The sequence below is a fragment of the Lichtheimia ornata genome (genome assembly GCF_029851405.1).
Source record: "Lichtheimia ornata isolate CBS 291.66 chromosome Unknown scaffold00026, whole genome shotgun sequence".
Classification (NCBI taxonomy): domain Eukaryota; kingdom Fungi; phylum Mucoromycota; class Mucoromycetes; order Mucorales; family Lichtheimiaceae; genus Lichtheimia; species Lichtheimia ornata.
This window is the reverse complement of record NW_026695346.1, coordinates 307,506-323,111: the sequence shown is the minus strand read 5'-3', so window position 1 is coordinate 323,111 and position 15,606 is coordinate 307,506. Positions and strand designations below refer to the sequence as shown.

Sequence of the window (15,606 nt, the reverse complement as noted above, 5' to 3'; positions counted from 1 at the left end):
TTTGGAAAATAAATTCCACCCCATTTCTTTCACATACATATCACACGATGTTAGTTGCACTAAAGGATCCGTTGGGGGAAAGCATAGCGAGGTTGGCGACTTGCCACAATCCACAAGAAACATTTACATTGTTGCACGATACGGTGACACAGTTTGAGAATGATCGACGTTACAAGAATGATGTGCGATACACACAGCTTTGGTTGCAGTATGCAAATCAGCTTGCTGATCCAGGATGGGTGTACGATCATATGTTGAGCAAGGGAATCGGCAAGTATGTTGCTCTGCTTTATGAAGAAGCTGCAAAGTATTATACAAATCATCAAAGGTATGATGGGGTAGTTGTGTGTGGGAAGCAAAAAGGGGCGTTTGATAAACACAAAGAGATCTGATCATTGTTCACAAACAGCCTCGAAAAGGCAATCTCCACCTTGAACCATGGCATCCAAAACAACGCCGAACCAGTGGAAAGTCTACAGCACCTATTGCAGGCTACATGTACAACACGAGAACCCATCATCATCGAAGAAGAAAAGCACAGCGCAAAAGTACGACAACAGGGGGATGATGCTACGCCACGAGCTGTTGTAGCTCTCTTGGATATGATTGATTTTCAGCTTGCAATCAACGCACGTCGAGCAATGTTGCAGCAATGTTATCGATATGGCGTGGAGACATCATTTGAAGAAATACGAGCACGATGGCCAAAGCGCAACATGACTCGTCAATCAACATCAGCTGCAAGTGCTGTCACAGGTGGTGCCTTACGCACGGGCCATCCAAATAGGGCACGACGTTCTATGATCACCAAGCCATCATCACCATACAACATACAATCAGCATCACATGATAGTAGCAACAACAAATCCTACACCCATACCGCTGCTCAACATAATAAGCGGTCCAAGCTGGTGCCACAATTATCTTCTACGACCACAGCATCACTGTTGGCAAAGCGACCAATCATCCTCAGCAAAAAGGTTTCTGTCATACGCTCTCCTCAAGTGCAATTACCGCAGCAGCCAGCAATTAAAGAGCCATATTCATCCAATGACATGAAGCATCACCAGCCAGTGCCTATTACCAAAGAACCTTCATCACCATCTACAACATCGCGTGAGGAATCATCGATTACAACAGATGTACTATCAAAGCCAATTGAGATTGAGCTACCAGAAATACCTGCTGTGGATGAGATCTTTCCTGATGGTCATATTCAAAAAGAGGTGGAAGGTGCTATCATTGAGAAGCAGCAGCATCAAGTATCCGCAAAGGTTGAACCGGCATCATCACCACAGCATCAACAAATCATTGCAATCCCATATGAAGCTCATGTGGTGAAACGTTTTTTGGAGCAAGTGAATGATCCACCAGTGACAGAATACAAAGGATACCATGATATGCTCAAGTTGAAGCGAAAGCCACAGCTGGAGGGAGAGTTTAATCTTGGCACAATACGATACACAATGAAGAGGAAGCTTGGTGAAGGTGGCACTTCATCTGTATACGAACTTCAAGGATCATTGGCACTCAAGGTGGAATCGGTTATGTGCAACGCTTGGGAGTTTTACATTATGAGACAAGCTGCGCAACGTTGCAAGCAACCATCGCATGTTGTAGCCGTTCACGAATACTATGCCTATCGAACGACAACTTTTATGGTGATGGATTTAGCCAAGCATGGGACTTTATTGGACGCTCTCAATGAACATCGCTTGAAGTATTTGACATCAGCCATGTCAGAAGCACGTGCTTTGTGTATCATTATTGAGCTTCTTGATGCACTTTGTGATCTTCATGGAGCGGGTATCATTCATGGTGATGTGAAGATGGAAAATGTGGTTGTAATCGAATCCTCCCCTTCCAAAGGTGATCGAGTCGCTTTTATTGACTTTGGGCGTGCCATGGATTTGACACTTGTTTCATCACCCAACATACGAATCTATCCAAGATGGCGACCAGTGAAACCAGGCACTATTGATCCACCCATTTCATCGCCATGGTTACCGTGGGCTCTTGATTACTGGGGTCTTGCAGGGATTGCTCACTGGTTGCTTTTTGGTAACCAAATCCGTGTACGCAAAGTGGCGCAGCAACAAGGATCTTCACGATGGGTGCTTAGAGAGCACATTAAACGATACTGGCACAAGACATTTTGGGATGACTTTTTCGATCAGTTAATGAATCCATCCACCGCAGCAACAACATCCACAGCCCCAGCCCAATTACTTGCCGCAGCCAAAAGATTAGTAACGTAGTATTGGCAGCGACAGCATTGAATAATTCATCCACACGTGCGGAAATAAAGCTTATATTGATAGTCAAGTTTTCTTTGTTCCTTTCCTATATTTACAACCCCTCCTCTCTCTCCCCACCTTCCTCCATTCCACATTGCTCATGGCTCAAGATACCGCTCCCACCGAAAAGCCTGCTCAAAAGAAGCAACACCACCATCGTCGCAACAAGAAACCACAGCAACAGCATCAGGATTCCAAGGACAACAAAAATGACACGGCTACTGCTGCACCTCGTCAACGTCGCCACCACCACCACCATGCTAAGAAGAAGGATCCCAAACCACCCGCCACACCCAATGCATCAGCACCTGAATCCAATGACAATGACAAGGATAAGGACAGCGATGCTTCCTCTGAAGCTAGTGGAGAGCTCTGCTTTATTTGTACCGAACCCATTGTGACCTATGCTGTTGGTGCCTGCGATCACAGAACTTGTCACTTGTGTGCGCTACGTTTAAGAGCGTTATATGAAACACGAAACTGTGCTTATTGTAAGGTATGTGATGTCATGCGTGTGTGGTGTTGTATATCTATCCATTGGAGGGGTGACTAATATGAATGATAATAGACTGAGCAACCAACAGTGATCTTCACCAAGGATGAGGAGAAGCCATTTGACAGCTATTCATTGAACGATACTCCGTTTGTGGACAAGAAGCTTGGGTTGCGGTTTGAGGAGAAGCAGGTGTACCAGGACACGATGCTTTTGTTGCAATACAATTGCCCTGATCCAGAATGCGACATTGCATGTGATGGTGGGTGGCCAGAATTGAGGAAGCACGTCAAAAAGACGCATGATCGATTCTTGTGGTATGTACTACTATGGATGGGATAGGATGATGTATTGATGGACTCCATTAGTGAATTGTGTACCAAGAACAAAAAGATCTTTGCTCACGAGCATACGTTGTATTCATGGCATCAGCTTCAGAAGCATATTCGTGTGGGTGATAAGGCGCTCAACAAGGATGATGATACTGGTTTCAAGGGCCATCCAGAATGTCATTTCTGCAAGATCAACTTTTACGGCAACGACGAATTGTTTGAACATTGCCGAGACAAGCACGAGCAATGCCATATTTGTGTTCGTGAAGGCGTTCGTCATCAGTACTATGTCAACTATGACAGCTTGGTACGTAGGAGGTTGTGGTAAAGGGATATGCATATATGAGAGATTAATTAGAGATTATAGGAAGAGCACTTTAAGAAGGATCATTATTTGTGTCTTTATCGAGAATGCTTGGATAAAAAATTTGTCGTCTTTGAAACGGATATCGATTTGAAGGCTCACGAGGTATGTTGAATTACGAGTTCATGTGGATTATGAGTTAATATTGGTGTATGAGAAAAGGTAGAGGAGCATGGTGCATCCATTGCACGACTTTCGCGGGCTCGACAAACCGAAGCACGACGTGTGGATGTCAACTTTGACTATGGCAGCAGTAGCAGTGCAAGTGGATCACGAGGAGGTGGTGATAGAGACCGCAGCCGTAGAAACAAGGCACGCAATAATGAAGAGCAACGGCGCCAACCTGAGCCTGGTAGAGGAGGACCAGCATTATCTGATAGTGATTTCCCCAACATCAATGGAACACCATCTTCTGCACCACGGCAACAAGTTTCAAAAAGCGGTGGAACAAGTTCATCATCAAAGGGAATTAGACGTCCTGCTGGTTTTGGATCGCTATCAGAGAATTGGCCATCTTTGGGAGAAGATCCTCGTACGCAAGCTTCTAGTTCAAGAGCCGAATCTTCATCTTCTTCTCAAGCAGCAGCAGGAGCGTCATCATCATCAGCATCAGCGTCATCATCTGCAGCACCTGAAGTCGTTTCTCGCCATGCTGCATTTTTGGAACGTATCTTTGACATGTTGAAGAGCCATGAAAAGGTCGCACAATTCCGCCACCTTACTACTTCTTATCGCAATTCCGAGACGGATGTGGATACCTACGTGGATAATATTGTGGACCTTTGTGATGCAAATACCGATCATGTTTCCAAGATCATCAAAGGAGTGGAAGATTTAATGGATAATCAGGAAAAGAAATGGGAAATTGTGCGTGCATGGCGTAACAAGCAAACTTCAGTAAGTGATTTTTACCTTGGGCACAAGATGATGGGTTCCTAATCGGCTATTATTATAGATGAACAATTTCCCTGCACTCGATACATCAACCAAGGGTCCTGCTGGTCATGGCACTTCATCTCGGGTATTAGTTATCAAATCTCGCAACACAAAGTCGGGTGGTACTCGTAGTACGGCTAAATCCAAGGCTGGTGTTTGGGATCGAGTTGCCTCTGCAGCTAGTGGTGCTTCATCATCATCTCCAAGATCATCACCTCACACTTCAAGACCCAGTTCTCCTGCACCAGTGACATTTTCATCAGCCTCTGTGGGTGGCTCACGTACTGCATGGGCTGGTGGTAGTGGTGGATCTAGATCGACATCCAAGGAAAACGACTTTCCTACTCTTGGCAGCAGTAATCCTCATTTCCCATCCTTACCTTCCGCACCTAAACAGCGCCATGCCATCGCTAACCTCCGCAAGAATTCATCCTACACCCAACTCAATGCTTGGGCAGGTGAGAGATCCATCGTCAACAATGAGCCATTAGAGCAAGAAGAATCACAAAAGGGCAAACAACGGAAGGGGAAAAAGAACAAGCAAGTCTTGATGCGTGTTGGATTATAAGTAGAAGACATGTAATATATATACAACCTTATCCATGACATGTATTAATATCACCACGCATCCCTTTACCATCACAACCAAAAATACATTGATTCATCATCCAATACTTTGTGGGTTTGCAGCATCATCGCATTCATGGCAACCGCCCTATCGTTTTCCTTCTCTTCTCGTCAATCACGTATTTCTTTTTCTTCTCTCTTCTTTTGAGAATCAATGATGGATCGACAATGCTTGCTACCCGTGGCTGTGTGGAATGTGATAGAGGTTTTGACACACATTATAGATGTTGTCACTGCACCATAATTAGATTCATACACCAACAACAATCACACGCCACCCTTATCTCGTACTCACCGAACCAATGCAATCAGCATCAACAATGAGAAATGTGCTTATCTCATGCAACAACCCATTTTCTATCATTGTGTTCTCGAGAGGGTTCCTATAGGTGGGATCAAAGTTGGCTCATGCAATAGCAGTATTGTGAAACGATATAAATGTTGAACACCCCCAGTTTGATCCTCTTTGGCTGCTTCTTTCACTTTTCTCACCAAGGGCTCGTATCGCGTATTACAAACATTTTCAATGTATTTGGCTACCTCATTGTCTTTGTTTCTCTCATATGGAAGCTCTCTCGTCTGCATTTGGGCATCCTGCAGAGCTGCCAAAAAGCTGCAGTGTCAAGAAGCTGCACAGCTGTCGAAAAAGATCGAATGTCAAAAACAGTACCAAGCTTGACCGAAGTAACAAGTCGATGATCATGCTCGAGCAAGTCCACCCTAGTGGGTGAGACACCAAGAAGCAATACGCGGTAAGTCGATGATGAAGGATTGGATGTATTATGAATACTAACAACATCACATGACTTTCATCCCCATCCAATCCTCCTGCTAGTGCTTCTTTTATTAGCTTTCTTTACTTGCTATTGGACTTCCCATTATTGTTAATTGTATCCCCCTTTCTTTGTCAACTACGCTTGTACATTGTTGGAATACCGAACATAGATAGATAGACGCGTACAAAATAGTACAAAGCCATTGTATTACCCAATACATAAAACAAGTTTCTATATCAAAGCGATAGTAACATCTCGATATTCCACAGGATCCCATTGTTGTTGTTCACGTGTCTTGTTCCAATTCTCGGTAAACATAGGTTTGAGTAAGGTATTGATGCCACAGCCTGTAATGTCGATCCATTTCAATTTGGCAAGTCGTACAACAAGAGAGCCAACACCTTGTTCATCTGCACGACCAAGATAGGCAACCGATACATATTCAAGCTTTGGACAATGCTCCACCAATGTAAAGAGAGCTGTATTGGAGACTTGCCAGCATCGAACCAAGTGAAGAAGCTCGAGATTAGGGCAATTGTTGGCAAGGGCAATGATGCTGGTATCTGTTAAGCCGTACAGGGAATTGAGACGAACGTGGGTAAGATGTGGCCAGTGGCGAATAGCCTTTGTAAAGGCTTGATCATCAATTTGTAGACAAAATGACAAGTCGAGATGGACAAGGTCTGTAGCGTGTGTGAGAGCAAGCAAGCCATCCGAAGAGAGACCACGCACCAATGATAACCAAGCACCTTGTAAAGTAGAAGGGAATGGCAAGTCTCCAAGTTGTTCACAACCACTGACATCCAAATACTCCAATTGTGGAAATCGTGCCAATACTGCTTGCATTTCACGTTGAGACACCATCTTATTGAGCCATTCTGCTTCCTTGGTAGTTGTATCGATCTCTGGATAATTGCTCGTCATTTCTTCTAGTCCCGTGCGTTCTCGATCAATGCCTTCAGCCAATGTGTATCCCCTTGGTGCTCCTCGATGCTGAAACTGCCTTGACGGAGCCAGTGCTGGTGATGGTTTAAGAACAAGCGATCGTACGCTGGCACCAAATTGAAAATGCTCCCGTTGCAATACTGTACGCACAAAGCAAACCCAGTCAAACCCAGTGCATATACACACATGAGCATACAGCCGTGGCATCACATGTGCATACCATACTTTTGAAACTAATGCAGCTTGATATAGATCGCATCGTGGCATGTAGTTGAGGATGGTGTTGATGAGCTCGGGTGGTAATCTCGTCGATGACTCAGTATTAGAGAGCCAATGCAATTGCATGTCGTCGTATCCTTGCAAGTAATAAAACGTTTCGGTATCAATGTCTTATGAGCAACCGGGGACTTTGCGGAACGGACTGGCAAAATGATTCATGCGCTAGTGGTTTCTTGATGATTCTTGATGATTCGTTAGGGTGCCCAAAAGGGGGGCGGGTAGCCTATAATGTATGTATGATAGTATCTTCATCTCAAATGGTGATATAGGTATTCTCATTCACGCTGTTTATCCATGAACATTTGATAAGGCATGACAACACGTTGTCCATGACGACCGAGTAAACCTGACAACCGACCTACATAGCAACATCATATACAAAGCATAGTGGGGGTACAAGACGTTTATGTATTGTGCACGAGAAAGGGTGTAGCGTATACTTTTTATATAAATGTATCTAGTATCCTTTGCCCTTGTAACCTTCTGAGGAAATACCAGTAATCGGGTTAGAGTTTTGGCTCTTGAGATACTCGGTGGTCTTTTGTCTCCATTCTTCCGACATAGTGTGTGGATGCTCAGCACCTAATAAAAAACAGGTTTCAGTCATGATGTTGTAGAGAAAAAACGAATGATCCTCTCTCTCTTACCTCCAACACGTGTTGCATACATGAGACCCGAGGATACGGCAAGAACAAGACCCACACCTGCAATAACACGTAAGCCATGGCCTTCTTGGGTGACGGGTGTTCGAGCACCATGAGCACCAAATGCAACAAAATCTACATGTATCAAAGGAAAAAAGTCAACATGGTATCATCATGAGAGAGCAAGAGGGTAGATATCCTTACATGTAGCCTTCTTTTGTTCTGCAGAAAGTGCTTTCCAGTCTCCCATTTGGATTTCTTCGAGATGTTTGGTGACGGCCGAGCGTTCAGCAGGTGACATGGTAGTCCATCTTGTCTCAAGGTTGGCTAGTGAAACGGATGATGATGATGATGATGGTGGACGAGTAGTATACAATCGACGACCAGCTGCTCTCATCAAAATATTTGTTCCACGGACCATGATGTATTTATTATATGGGGAAGAGAAGAAGAAGGATATAAGAGTGGATGATGATGGTGGTGCATGGGAATTTGTACCCTGATATAACATGTCGTAGTACGACAATATAAAGTTTAGGTAGAAAGAGTGGTGTGCTTTTTTTCTTTGCAACCCATACCAAGCCGGAGCGTATCGTAAAGAGCTTCTTTTTTTAATTGGCAAATGAGAACAAGTGGTATCCATCCATTAGGTATAAAATCTAATTCTCTTGGTCGCCATGTCGAATAGTGCCATTTTCTAAAAAGGACCAGTCGAGAGTGGGTTGGAGTCGTTGCTTGATACGTTGTCGATAATGGTGGAGAGTGCGGTTGTACAATGCAATCTTATCCAGATACATGCGACGCTCCCAGTCAAGCTCGGCCTTTTTATCCACCTTCCATTTCTCATGCTGAGGACATTTGCCGGTACGCTCACATATCGAATACTCTGGTTCACTCTTCTTCTCATCAAAGTCGAGGATGACATGGTTGCCTTGACGTCGAATACCCTTCACGAGCCTGATCACTTGGTCCTGCCATCCCAGTCTCGAATCGTATCCACACGTTATCACACCCGTCGCCTTCTCTTGTTCTTGTATTGCCACCATCATATGATCAAACAGCTCCAATTTGCGATTAATGGCCTTGGCTTCACCTTTGAGCTTGGCATTGTCGCAGCGTAGTTTCCGAATACGTTCCATATCTTTTTGATTCTGATCCTCATCCAATTCTCGACCCACATAGATGCGTTGTTGTTCAAGGAGTGGTGCCAAGTCAGCATCTTCATTGCCCACATCTTTGAGTAGTGATCGTGATAGCCGTTCTCGTGCCATTTGCATTCCACATTCAAGTGAACAATATTTGGATTGTTGTGTACCCTTGGTCGTGATGTTGGATGGGTTGTTGCATGATGATCGTGCACACACAGGTCGATGCGACGTCTTCTTGCCAGTGTCTAATGATTGCAATGGTAAATAAATAGTACTTGTATGTAGGATAGAATGCAAGGACATACCTTTGGTGCAATTATCACATATATACAAGTCGAGATAGGTTGCCGTTTGAGGAGTGACATTGACACAAGAGCCGTGAAACCATTGATTACAGTGATCGCATGGTAGCATAAATAAGGGACTTTGAAAGGGTGTCTGGCATGTACAATAGAGCTTGATTTGTTGCTTTGCGGCTGCCTGCGCCTTTTTGTTCTTGCCAGTGGTGTTGGTCGACTTTTTTTTCTTTTCAGACTCGGGTTTGGGTGGTCGGCCTCTCTTCTTGGGTACCTTCTTAATCTGTAAAAGGAAATTCAGTATTTCATGCATGAATGTTATGCTCTCTCTCTCTCACTGACCTCAGCCGAAGAAGATACCGATTGGGTTGGTGTAGATGGTTTTGATGGGGTGGATGAACCTGCAGCCTACAATAAATAGAGTAATTGAGTTTATGGATGCGCGTCTATTTCAATAAAAGAATGACTTACCACCATTGAATCATTGTTGATAGCAAATTGGATTTCCAATGGTTGAGATGAGTGAGGCGGTCGTGGTTGTGGAGGAGGAGGATGTTGATGTTGTTGTAATGAATCGTCGTATGATTGAGGTGAAGAATGATGATGCTGATGCTGATCAAGAACAATGATGCCAGTCCCGCCATCCTGGGAAGTTGGTAATTGTCCTTTTTTGGATGCGAGGATCTTATTCTTGTGTCTCTTCTCGTGTGACATTTCATCACGACACCTTTGCTTGAATGCTGGCTCTGTTGTTTTTGCTGTATCATCATGAAAGCTGCGTTTCCTTTCCATTTCATTGTGTTGAAATCCTGGTGATTCGGGTGTTGGATAATGATGATGATGATAATAATAAAAACCACCACTGCTGCCACCTCCTGAAGATGATGATGGCGACGACGTATCGGAAGAACCATTGGTGTAACTGCTGCTGTTATTATTTTGCATCTTGTTGGTGTAAGGTGTTGGTGGTGGTGGTGGCGGTAATGATGATTGTAAAGCATCTTGATATGAAGTACGTTCCACTCCACCATGATCACGAGGCGTTTCCACAGGCTGCCATATCAGAGTAGTCGCTGGGCGGGTATTGGTGATATGCGTGGATGGTGTTGGTTTGGGTGGTGTTCGTAAAGAAGACGAGTGCGTATACAAAGGAAAGTGATCCAATGCCAATGCCTTGTGTTGGGGAGGAGTACGGCGAGCTGAAGGGTCTTCATTTCGAGCGATCGACGTGCTGCTATCGCTCTCACTGTCAAAGGACGGCATTGGATTCAAGATCGAGGCAAGATTGAGTACGCTGGAGCCACATGCGGTGGTTGGTGAGGAAGAGACCATACGAAAGTTGGACTGAGTAGACGCTGTAGGAGGGTGGCATTCCGAATGAACATTTTGAGACATTGCAGATATGGAAGATAAAGTATTCTTTGTGCTGTTTTCGGCTATGAGCGGGTGTGTGGGTGTGTCGTTTAAAGCAAAGTGTGGTATGCCTGAAAGAAGTAGCCTTGTTTCACCGCCGTGACCGCGCCCAATTCAATCACTCATTTTCATCATCTCTTTGTGCGTTTACCGAGGGATCAACAGCCATGATTAACAGACATGATATTTTTATATGACCTGATACTTTATTTACGTCTTACTCTATGACTAAAGATAGGAGTGTTGGCTCTTTACAAAGAAAAGAATAAGAATGAACCACTTGCATGGACCATGTTTCAGATGATTTGGGTGGCCACTATTCATTGTTGATGGGGGAGGGGAGGATTGATTGTTGTAATGATCATTGTGTGTGTGTGTGTATACGTATACGTAAAGCGTAAAGGGAATGCTAAAAGAGAGAGAGAGAGAGAAAGAGAAAGGGAAAATGGCAAGTCAGCGATATAATTGGGCCATCATTTCCGCACCAGGTGGTTGCTGCTGGTTGCTGCTGCTGGTGTTCTCTTGTGCACCTTTTTCCACCACTACCACCTCTTTTGCCTTTTATACTTTTACGCCCTTCTGACATCTCTAGTTGTCTCTATCTCATTACACCTCAATCTTGCTTGTTCACCTATGGAGTCAAAGGTGCGTTCACTGGCACAAGTGTGCGACCTTGCTTTGGCCGGGTTCAGCAGCACATTGTATGGTTACAAGGGCCGTGTGGAATACGCCACTTTCCAACCTCCTCCCGACATTCTCAGGCAAATTCCTGAAGTGAGATTCGACGATTCGAGCGAGCGTTGGCGTTCTGTTCCTGCTACAGCCAAGCTAGACCGTACAGCTTTGAGGAAACGACATCACGTGGTTCCAGATCCGGATTGGGATCCTCCTATAAAGAAGCCAAAGTTCTATTATCCTCCAAGCAAAGGTGTCAAACTACGTGATGTAGATGAACTCATCCGAGAAAGGTATATTCAAGAATGGACGTGTAATGGAAAGTGTATATACTTTGAGGGATGTTTATTCATGTTTGTTCTGCTAGTCGGGAAACCAAGGGCATGTCTCCAAAGGAATATGACGAGTACAGAAGAAAGAAGCAATTGGATACGGATAAGTCTTCCCATTCAACACCAACAGCCGTTGTTCCTCAAAAGCAACAATCACAACAATCACAACAACAGCAACAGCAACAACAACAACAACAACAACAACAGCAACGATCGAATGCATCCAATGCGAATCCTGTACAAGATATCCTTAATGAGATCACAGCTGCCAGTAAACCTCGTAATGATGGTGGTAGTGGCAACAAGAGCAAGGAACGTAATGCTTCAGGATTGGGAGTTCGAAAGAATCAAAAGGATGAGCATTTATTCAAGAAGCCTTCAGCAACGACAATTCAACGCAAGGGTTCGAATTCCTCTAGCTCATCTGGATCTACGCCGGCAACTGCTTCCCGAGGAACCACATCGGCCAAATCAGTTGGAAAGCGTCCGACACCAGCTCCGATGCAAAAACGTCCGTGTGTTGTGAGTTTCTTTTCCATTCCTTCTCTCTCTTTATATTTTTTTATGTTGTATGAGTCAACTCAATTGTTGTCAGGATTTACTTATGATCCGTGATCATTTACTGGATATCAACTCGGAGGATCGGGTGGAGACTCGCAAAATTGCAAACTTGCTGAAAAGGTATCGTCTTTTTTTCCCTTTATTCCCTCCCCCCCCCCCACAAAACCCAAACTCACATTGGTGCTTATCATTTGTGTTACAGGAACGTATCCACCACTGGTCACATGTCCATTCTTGTCAAAAAGAAGCCAAAACTTGTACTTCATATCCCTAAGCCTGAGAAGGATCGCAACAATCAACCTGAAAAGGTAAATCATTACATTACTTTAATTTTCCTTTGTGTGCATAAGGCTGACAACAACATTATCATCATCAAAGGTAACCATGATTGGCAAATACAAGGTGAAGCACAAATCCGGATCAAACGCTGCTGCAACTCCAGAGACAAAGCCCGTTGTTAAGAAAGAACGCAATGTCAAGCAACAACAACAACAACAACAATCACAACCAAAGACTATCGACATTCCACGTGAATCAAAAGAACAGCAAAAGTCATCATCATCAACATCAGAGAACAAGAAGCAAAAAGATGTCAAGCGTGAACCACCAGCATCCCCATCAGCGTCTTCTGGCAATGACAAATTTACGTTACCAACAGGAACAGTAACAGCAGAGTTCCTAAAGACGATTCGCATTCCAAAAAGAAAACCAACAGAGTCATCCACATCAACCCCAGCAGTGACAACCACAACATCAACATCATCATCAACCATTGTGGATCGTGAATTGGAGGAAGGAGAGACCATTAGTCCATCACCTTCACCTGTACATCGAGGACAGCAACAGCAGCAGCAGCCATCATCATTATCATCATCACCACCACCACCACAACAACAACAGCCCCCACAACCACCATTACCATCATCATCTACAACGACAACATCACGCGAACGTAGCCGATCACCATCACCATCACGAACAACACGACGAGACCGTAGTGCACGTCATGATGATGAAAAGCGAAGCACACGACATCGGGAAGAGAGTGATCGAAGGCGAGGAACATCATCTGATCAACGTCGAGACCATTCCGTTGATGATCGCAGGCGACATCGACGTGATAGTCGTCAATCATCATCGGACGATCTTCGTCATCAAAGGCATAGATCAAGGTCACCATCCACACGTAAACATCGCCATGATCGATCATCACGCTCAAGATCAGATAGCAGACGCCGTTCACGTTCTCCTCGTCGTCGATCATCCAATTTATCCAGCACCAATTCATCATGTCGCTCCAAATCACCACCTTCTCGTTCACATCAGCAACCTTCTTCTTCAGCGGATACTCCTGCAGCCAATACATTAGCATCACAGCCTTCGTCTGAACCATCACCTCCAAAACCCAATTACAAGAATGCAACATCAGCAGATGCTGAATCAGAAGATCAATGCAAACTCTTTGCTGTCATGTAAGTCTTATTCATCTTCACACATGGTGAATATGGATACTTATCATCATCACTCTTTTAGGTTTCGAAAATTGGCTACAGCATACAAGCATCGTGGTGATCCTCGACAATCGGAGATCTCTGGATTACTTGATCACATTCAGGCGATACTCAACTATGTATTGAGCTTTTATTATCAAGATCTCAAGACGAATGAATACTCTGGACTACGGCATTGGGAGTCTCTATTTCCATTTTCAAGTCAAGTGCTTCGAAATCTAAAGGATCGTAAGGAGCTCGATTTGTATGCATTATGCTGTCGAATGATGGGGATGGTGCGATACTACACATTTGTACGCCGTGAAGCTTCAGCATCCAAAAAGTTGGACAATGTGATCAAGAAGGAAGTGGAACCCAATGTTACCCATGATGCGACCAAAGCAAGTAAACAGGCGTTTGCTGAATTTGAAGAAGCTTACAATCGCTTTAAAGAAGCGGATCGACATCTCAGTTATGAACAATTCCGAACCAACTACCCCAATACATTCAACAATGCATGTCTCAAAGGTGAATATGGCCCAGGCATCGTGATTGGAGGAGAAGCGGGTACCAGCATCGAGCCACGATATCCTTTTATACCTTTTGCAAAATTACATCATGCTGCCATTGTATGCAAATGCATGTTGGCCGAGTATGTGGAGAAGAATGCAATCAAGTACACTCCAATTCAAGACTTTGAAGAGTACATGTAATTATTCCCCCCCTTTCCCCCCATTGCTTTTTCTTTTTCTTTTACTTTGCTCTCTCTCCCCATCCATATACAACAACCAACATTGCATAATGACAAACAAAAAAAAAGATATCATTTTGCTTTTTAAACGAGTTTATCATGCAAAGGAGTAGTAGTGTATTTACAAAGGAGGAAGGGGTTAACGGATGGTGGTGGTGGTAGTAGTAGCAGCAGCATTAGCATTAGCAGCAGCAGCAGCAGCAGGCACCCGAGAGAGATCAATCTTGGATTTGGTGATGTTCATGGATGCCATATCAGCCTTTGCTTGTTCGGCACTATAACCATCGCATAACTTGGATCGTAGATCTTGCCATGTCGTTTGTACATCCAAGTCAAATTGACCCATTATGTCATCCAGCGTCTATTTTAAAAGAATGATGAATACCCTCATTGTCTCCTCCTCCTCCTCCTCTGCAGATACCCAATCATACCTCTTGTTTGCCTTCTTGGATAGTGTCCACAATAGTACGCGTACGCTCTTGTACAAAATAGCCCTATTGCATCACACATGAGTACACTCTTCACCTTTTATGCATCCTATCCTGTGTTATGCCCCGTACCTCTACGTCTGTATCCTGGATCGGTTGCCGATGTTCAGTTGCTGCACCCAAGTTGATGGTGTCTAGATCGCGCATGAGGACTTTGGTATTCACGCGACCCTTGGATAAAAAGTAATGCCTATACACAATGGCGTCAGCCCAAACCGATCCTGTTCTATTGTCAATGCCTTGTTGTTCTTACGCTCGAACGTCCACATTGGATTGATCTTCTCCCTGAGCCGCTTTGGAAATCAAGTTGTGTGTTTGTGAGTCAATCTGATCGAGACCACGTTCGATTGGTGGCAGGTCATTCTGGCGCAGTTTTGCCGTGAGGAGCTTTGACTTTTCAAGTGTTTGTTTTAAAGAGATTGGTGTCTCGGCAGGCTTCGTTTCAGCGGGCATGGTATAATGCAAGAAAAAAGAGAGAGGAAAAAAGAGGTAGAGGGGTGAGGCAGAAATGGAAGGTTGGTTTTTCGTTTGCAGCAAACAGCCAGCATGGATAGCCCGACTTGGACCTTTTTCCTCCACCAAAAGTCAAATCTGCTTGATTCTCATCATCATAGATAGAAACTTCCCCCCTAAGCAGTTATCGTTTTCACTATAGCTCGAATGCATCTTTAAGATTAAAGAAACAATGCTTAATCCACAATAGTCTGATTGCCTGCATGTGTCTCCTCTTATTACATAGTAGGGTATGATGATGTGCCT

At 44.2% G+C, this 15,606-nt stretch overlaps 7 protein-coding genes across 7 annotated transcripts; 3 read left to right on the top strand and 4 right to left on the bottom strand.

Annotated features, from left to right (window-relative positions):
- Window positions 1-47: 47 nt before the first annotated feature.
- O0I10_006187 (uncharacterized protein) lies at window positions 48-2,258 on the top strand (the record flags this gene model as incomplete). The annotated part of the gene is made up of 2 exons (XM_058486219.1): window positions 48-328; window positions 410-2,258. 2 exons carry the CDS (start codon window positions 48-50, stop codon window positions 2,256-2,258), a joined length of 2,130 nt encoding a protein of 709 aa, XP_058343093.1.
- Window positions 2,259-2,397: 139 nt separating this feature from the next.
- On the top strand, window positions 2,398-4,990 carry O0I10_006186 (uncharacterized protein; the record flags this gene model as incomplete). The annotated part of the gene is made up of 6 exons (XM_058486218.1): window positions 2,398-2,793; window positions 2,866-3,107; window positions 3,159-3,429; window positions 3,490-3,591; window positions 3,649-4,383; window positions 4,442-4,990. 6 exons carry the CDS (start codon window positions 2,398-2,400, stop codon window positions 4,988-4,990), a joined length of 2,295 nt encoding a protein of 764 aa, XP_058343092.1.
- Window positions 4,991-6,056: 1,066 nt separating this feature from the next.
- On the bottom strand, window positions 6,057-7,115 carry O0I10_006185 (uncharacterized protein; the record flags this gene model as incomplete). Its single annotated transcript, XM_058486217.1, has 1 exon — window positions 6,057-7,115. The coding sequence occupies one exon, from the start codon at window positions 7,113-7,115 to the stop codon at window positions 6,057-6,059; it is 1,059 nt and encodes a 352-aa protein (XP_058343091.1).
- Window positions 7,116-7,506: 391 nt separating this feature from the next.
- On the bottom strand, window positions 7,507-8,114 carry O0I10_006184 (uncharacterized protein; the record flags this gene model as incomplete). Its single annotated transcript, XM_058486216.1, has 3 exons — window positions 7,507-7,631; window positions 7,697-7,828; window positions 7,898-8,114. The coding sequence occupies 3 exons, from the start codon at window positions 8,112-8,114 to the stop codon at window positions 7,507-7,509; spliced, it is 474 nt and encodes a 157-aa protein (XP_058343090.1).
- Window positions 8,115-8,352: 238 nt separating this feature from the next.
- O0I10_006183 (uncharacterized protein) lies at window positions 8,353-10,532 on the bottom strand (the record flags this gene model as incomplete). The annotated part of the gene is made up of 4 exons (XM_058486215.1): window positions 8,353-9,086; window positions 9,147-9,420; window positions 9,480-9,545; window positions 9,609-10,532. The coding sequence occupies 4 exons, from the start codon at window positions 10,530-10,532 to the stop codon at window positions 8,353-8,355; spliced, it is 1,998 nt and encodes a 665-aa protein (XP_058343089.1).
- Window positions 10,533-11,183: 651 nt separating this feature from the next.
- Window positions 11,184-14,321, top strand: O0I10_006182 (uncharacterized protein; the record flags this gene model as incomplete). Its single annotated transcript, XM_058486214.1, has 6 exons — window positions 11,184-11,518; window positions 11,593-12,079; window positions 12,153-12,238; window positions 12,321-12,426; window positions 12,497-13,590; window positions 13,652-14,321. 6 exons carry the CDS (start codon window positions 11,184-11,186, stop codon window positions 14,319-14,321), a joined length of 2,778 nt encoding a protein of 925 aa, XP_058343088.1.
- A 177-nt stretch (window positions 14,322-14,498) lies between these two features.
- On the bottom strand, window positions 14,499-15,300 carry O0I10_006181 (uncharacterized protein; the record flags this gene model as incomplete). Its single annotated transcript, XM_058486213.1, has 4 exons — window positions 14,499-14,720; window positions 14,791-14,853; window positions 14,920-15,037; window positions 15,101-15,300. 4 exons carry the CDS (start codon window positions 15,298-15,300, stop codon window positions 14,499-14,501), a joined length of 603 nt encoding a protein of 200 aa, XP_058343087.1.
- Window positions 15,301-15,606: the final 306 nt, after the last annotated feature.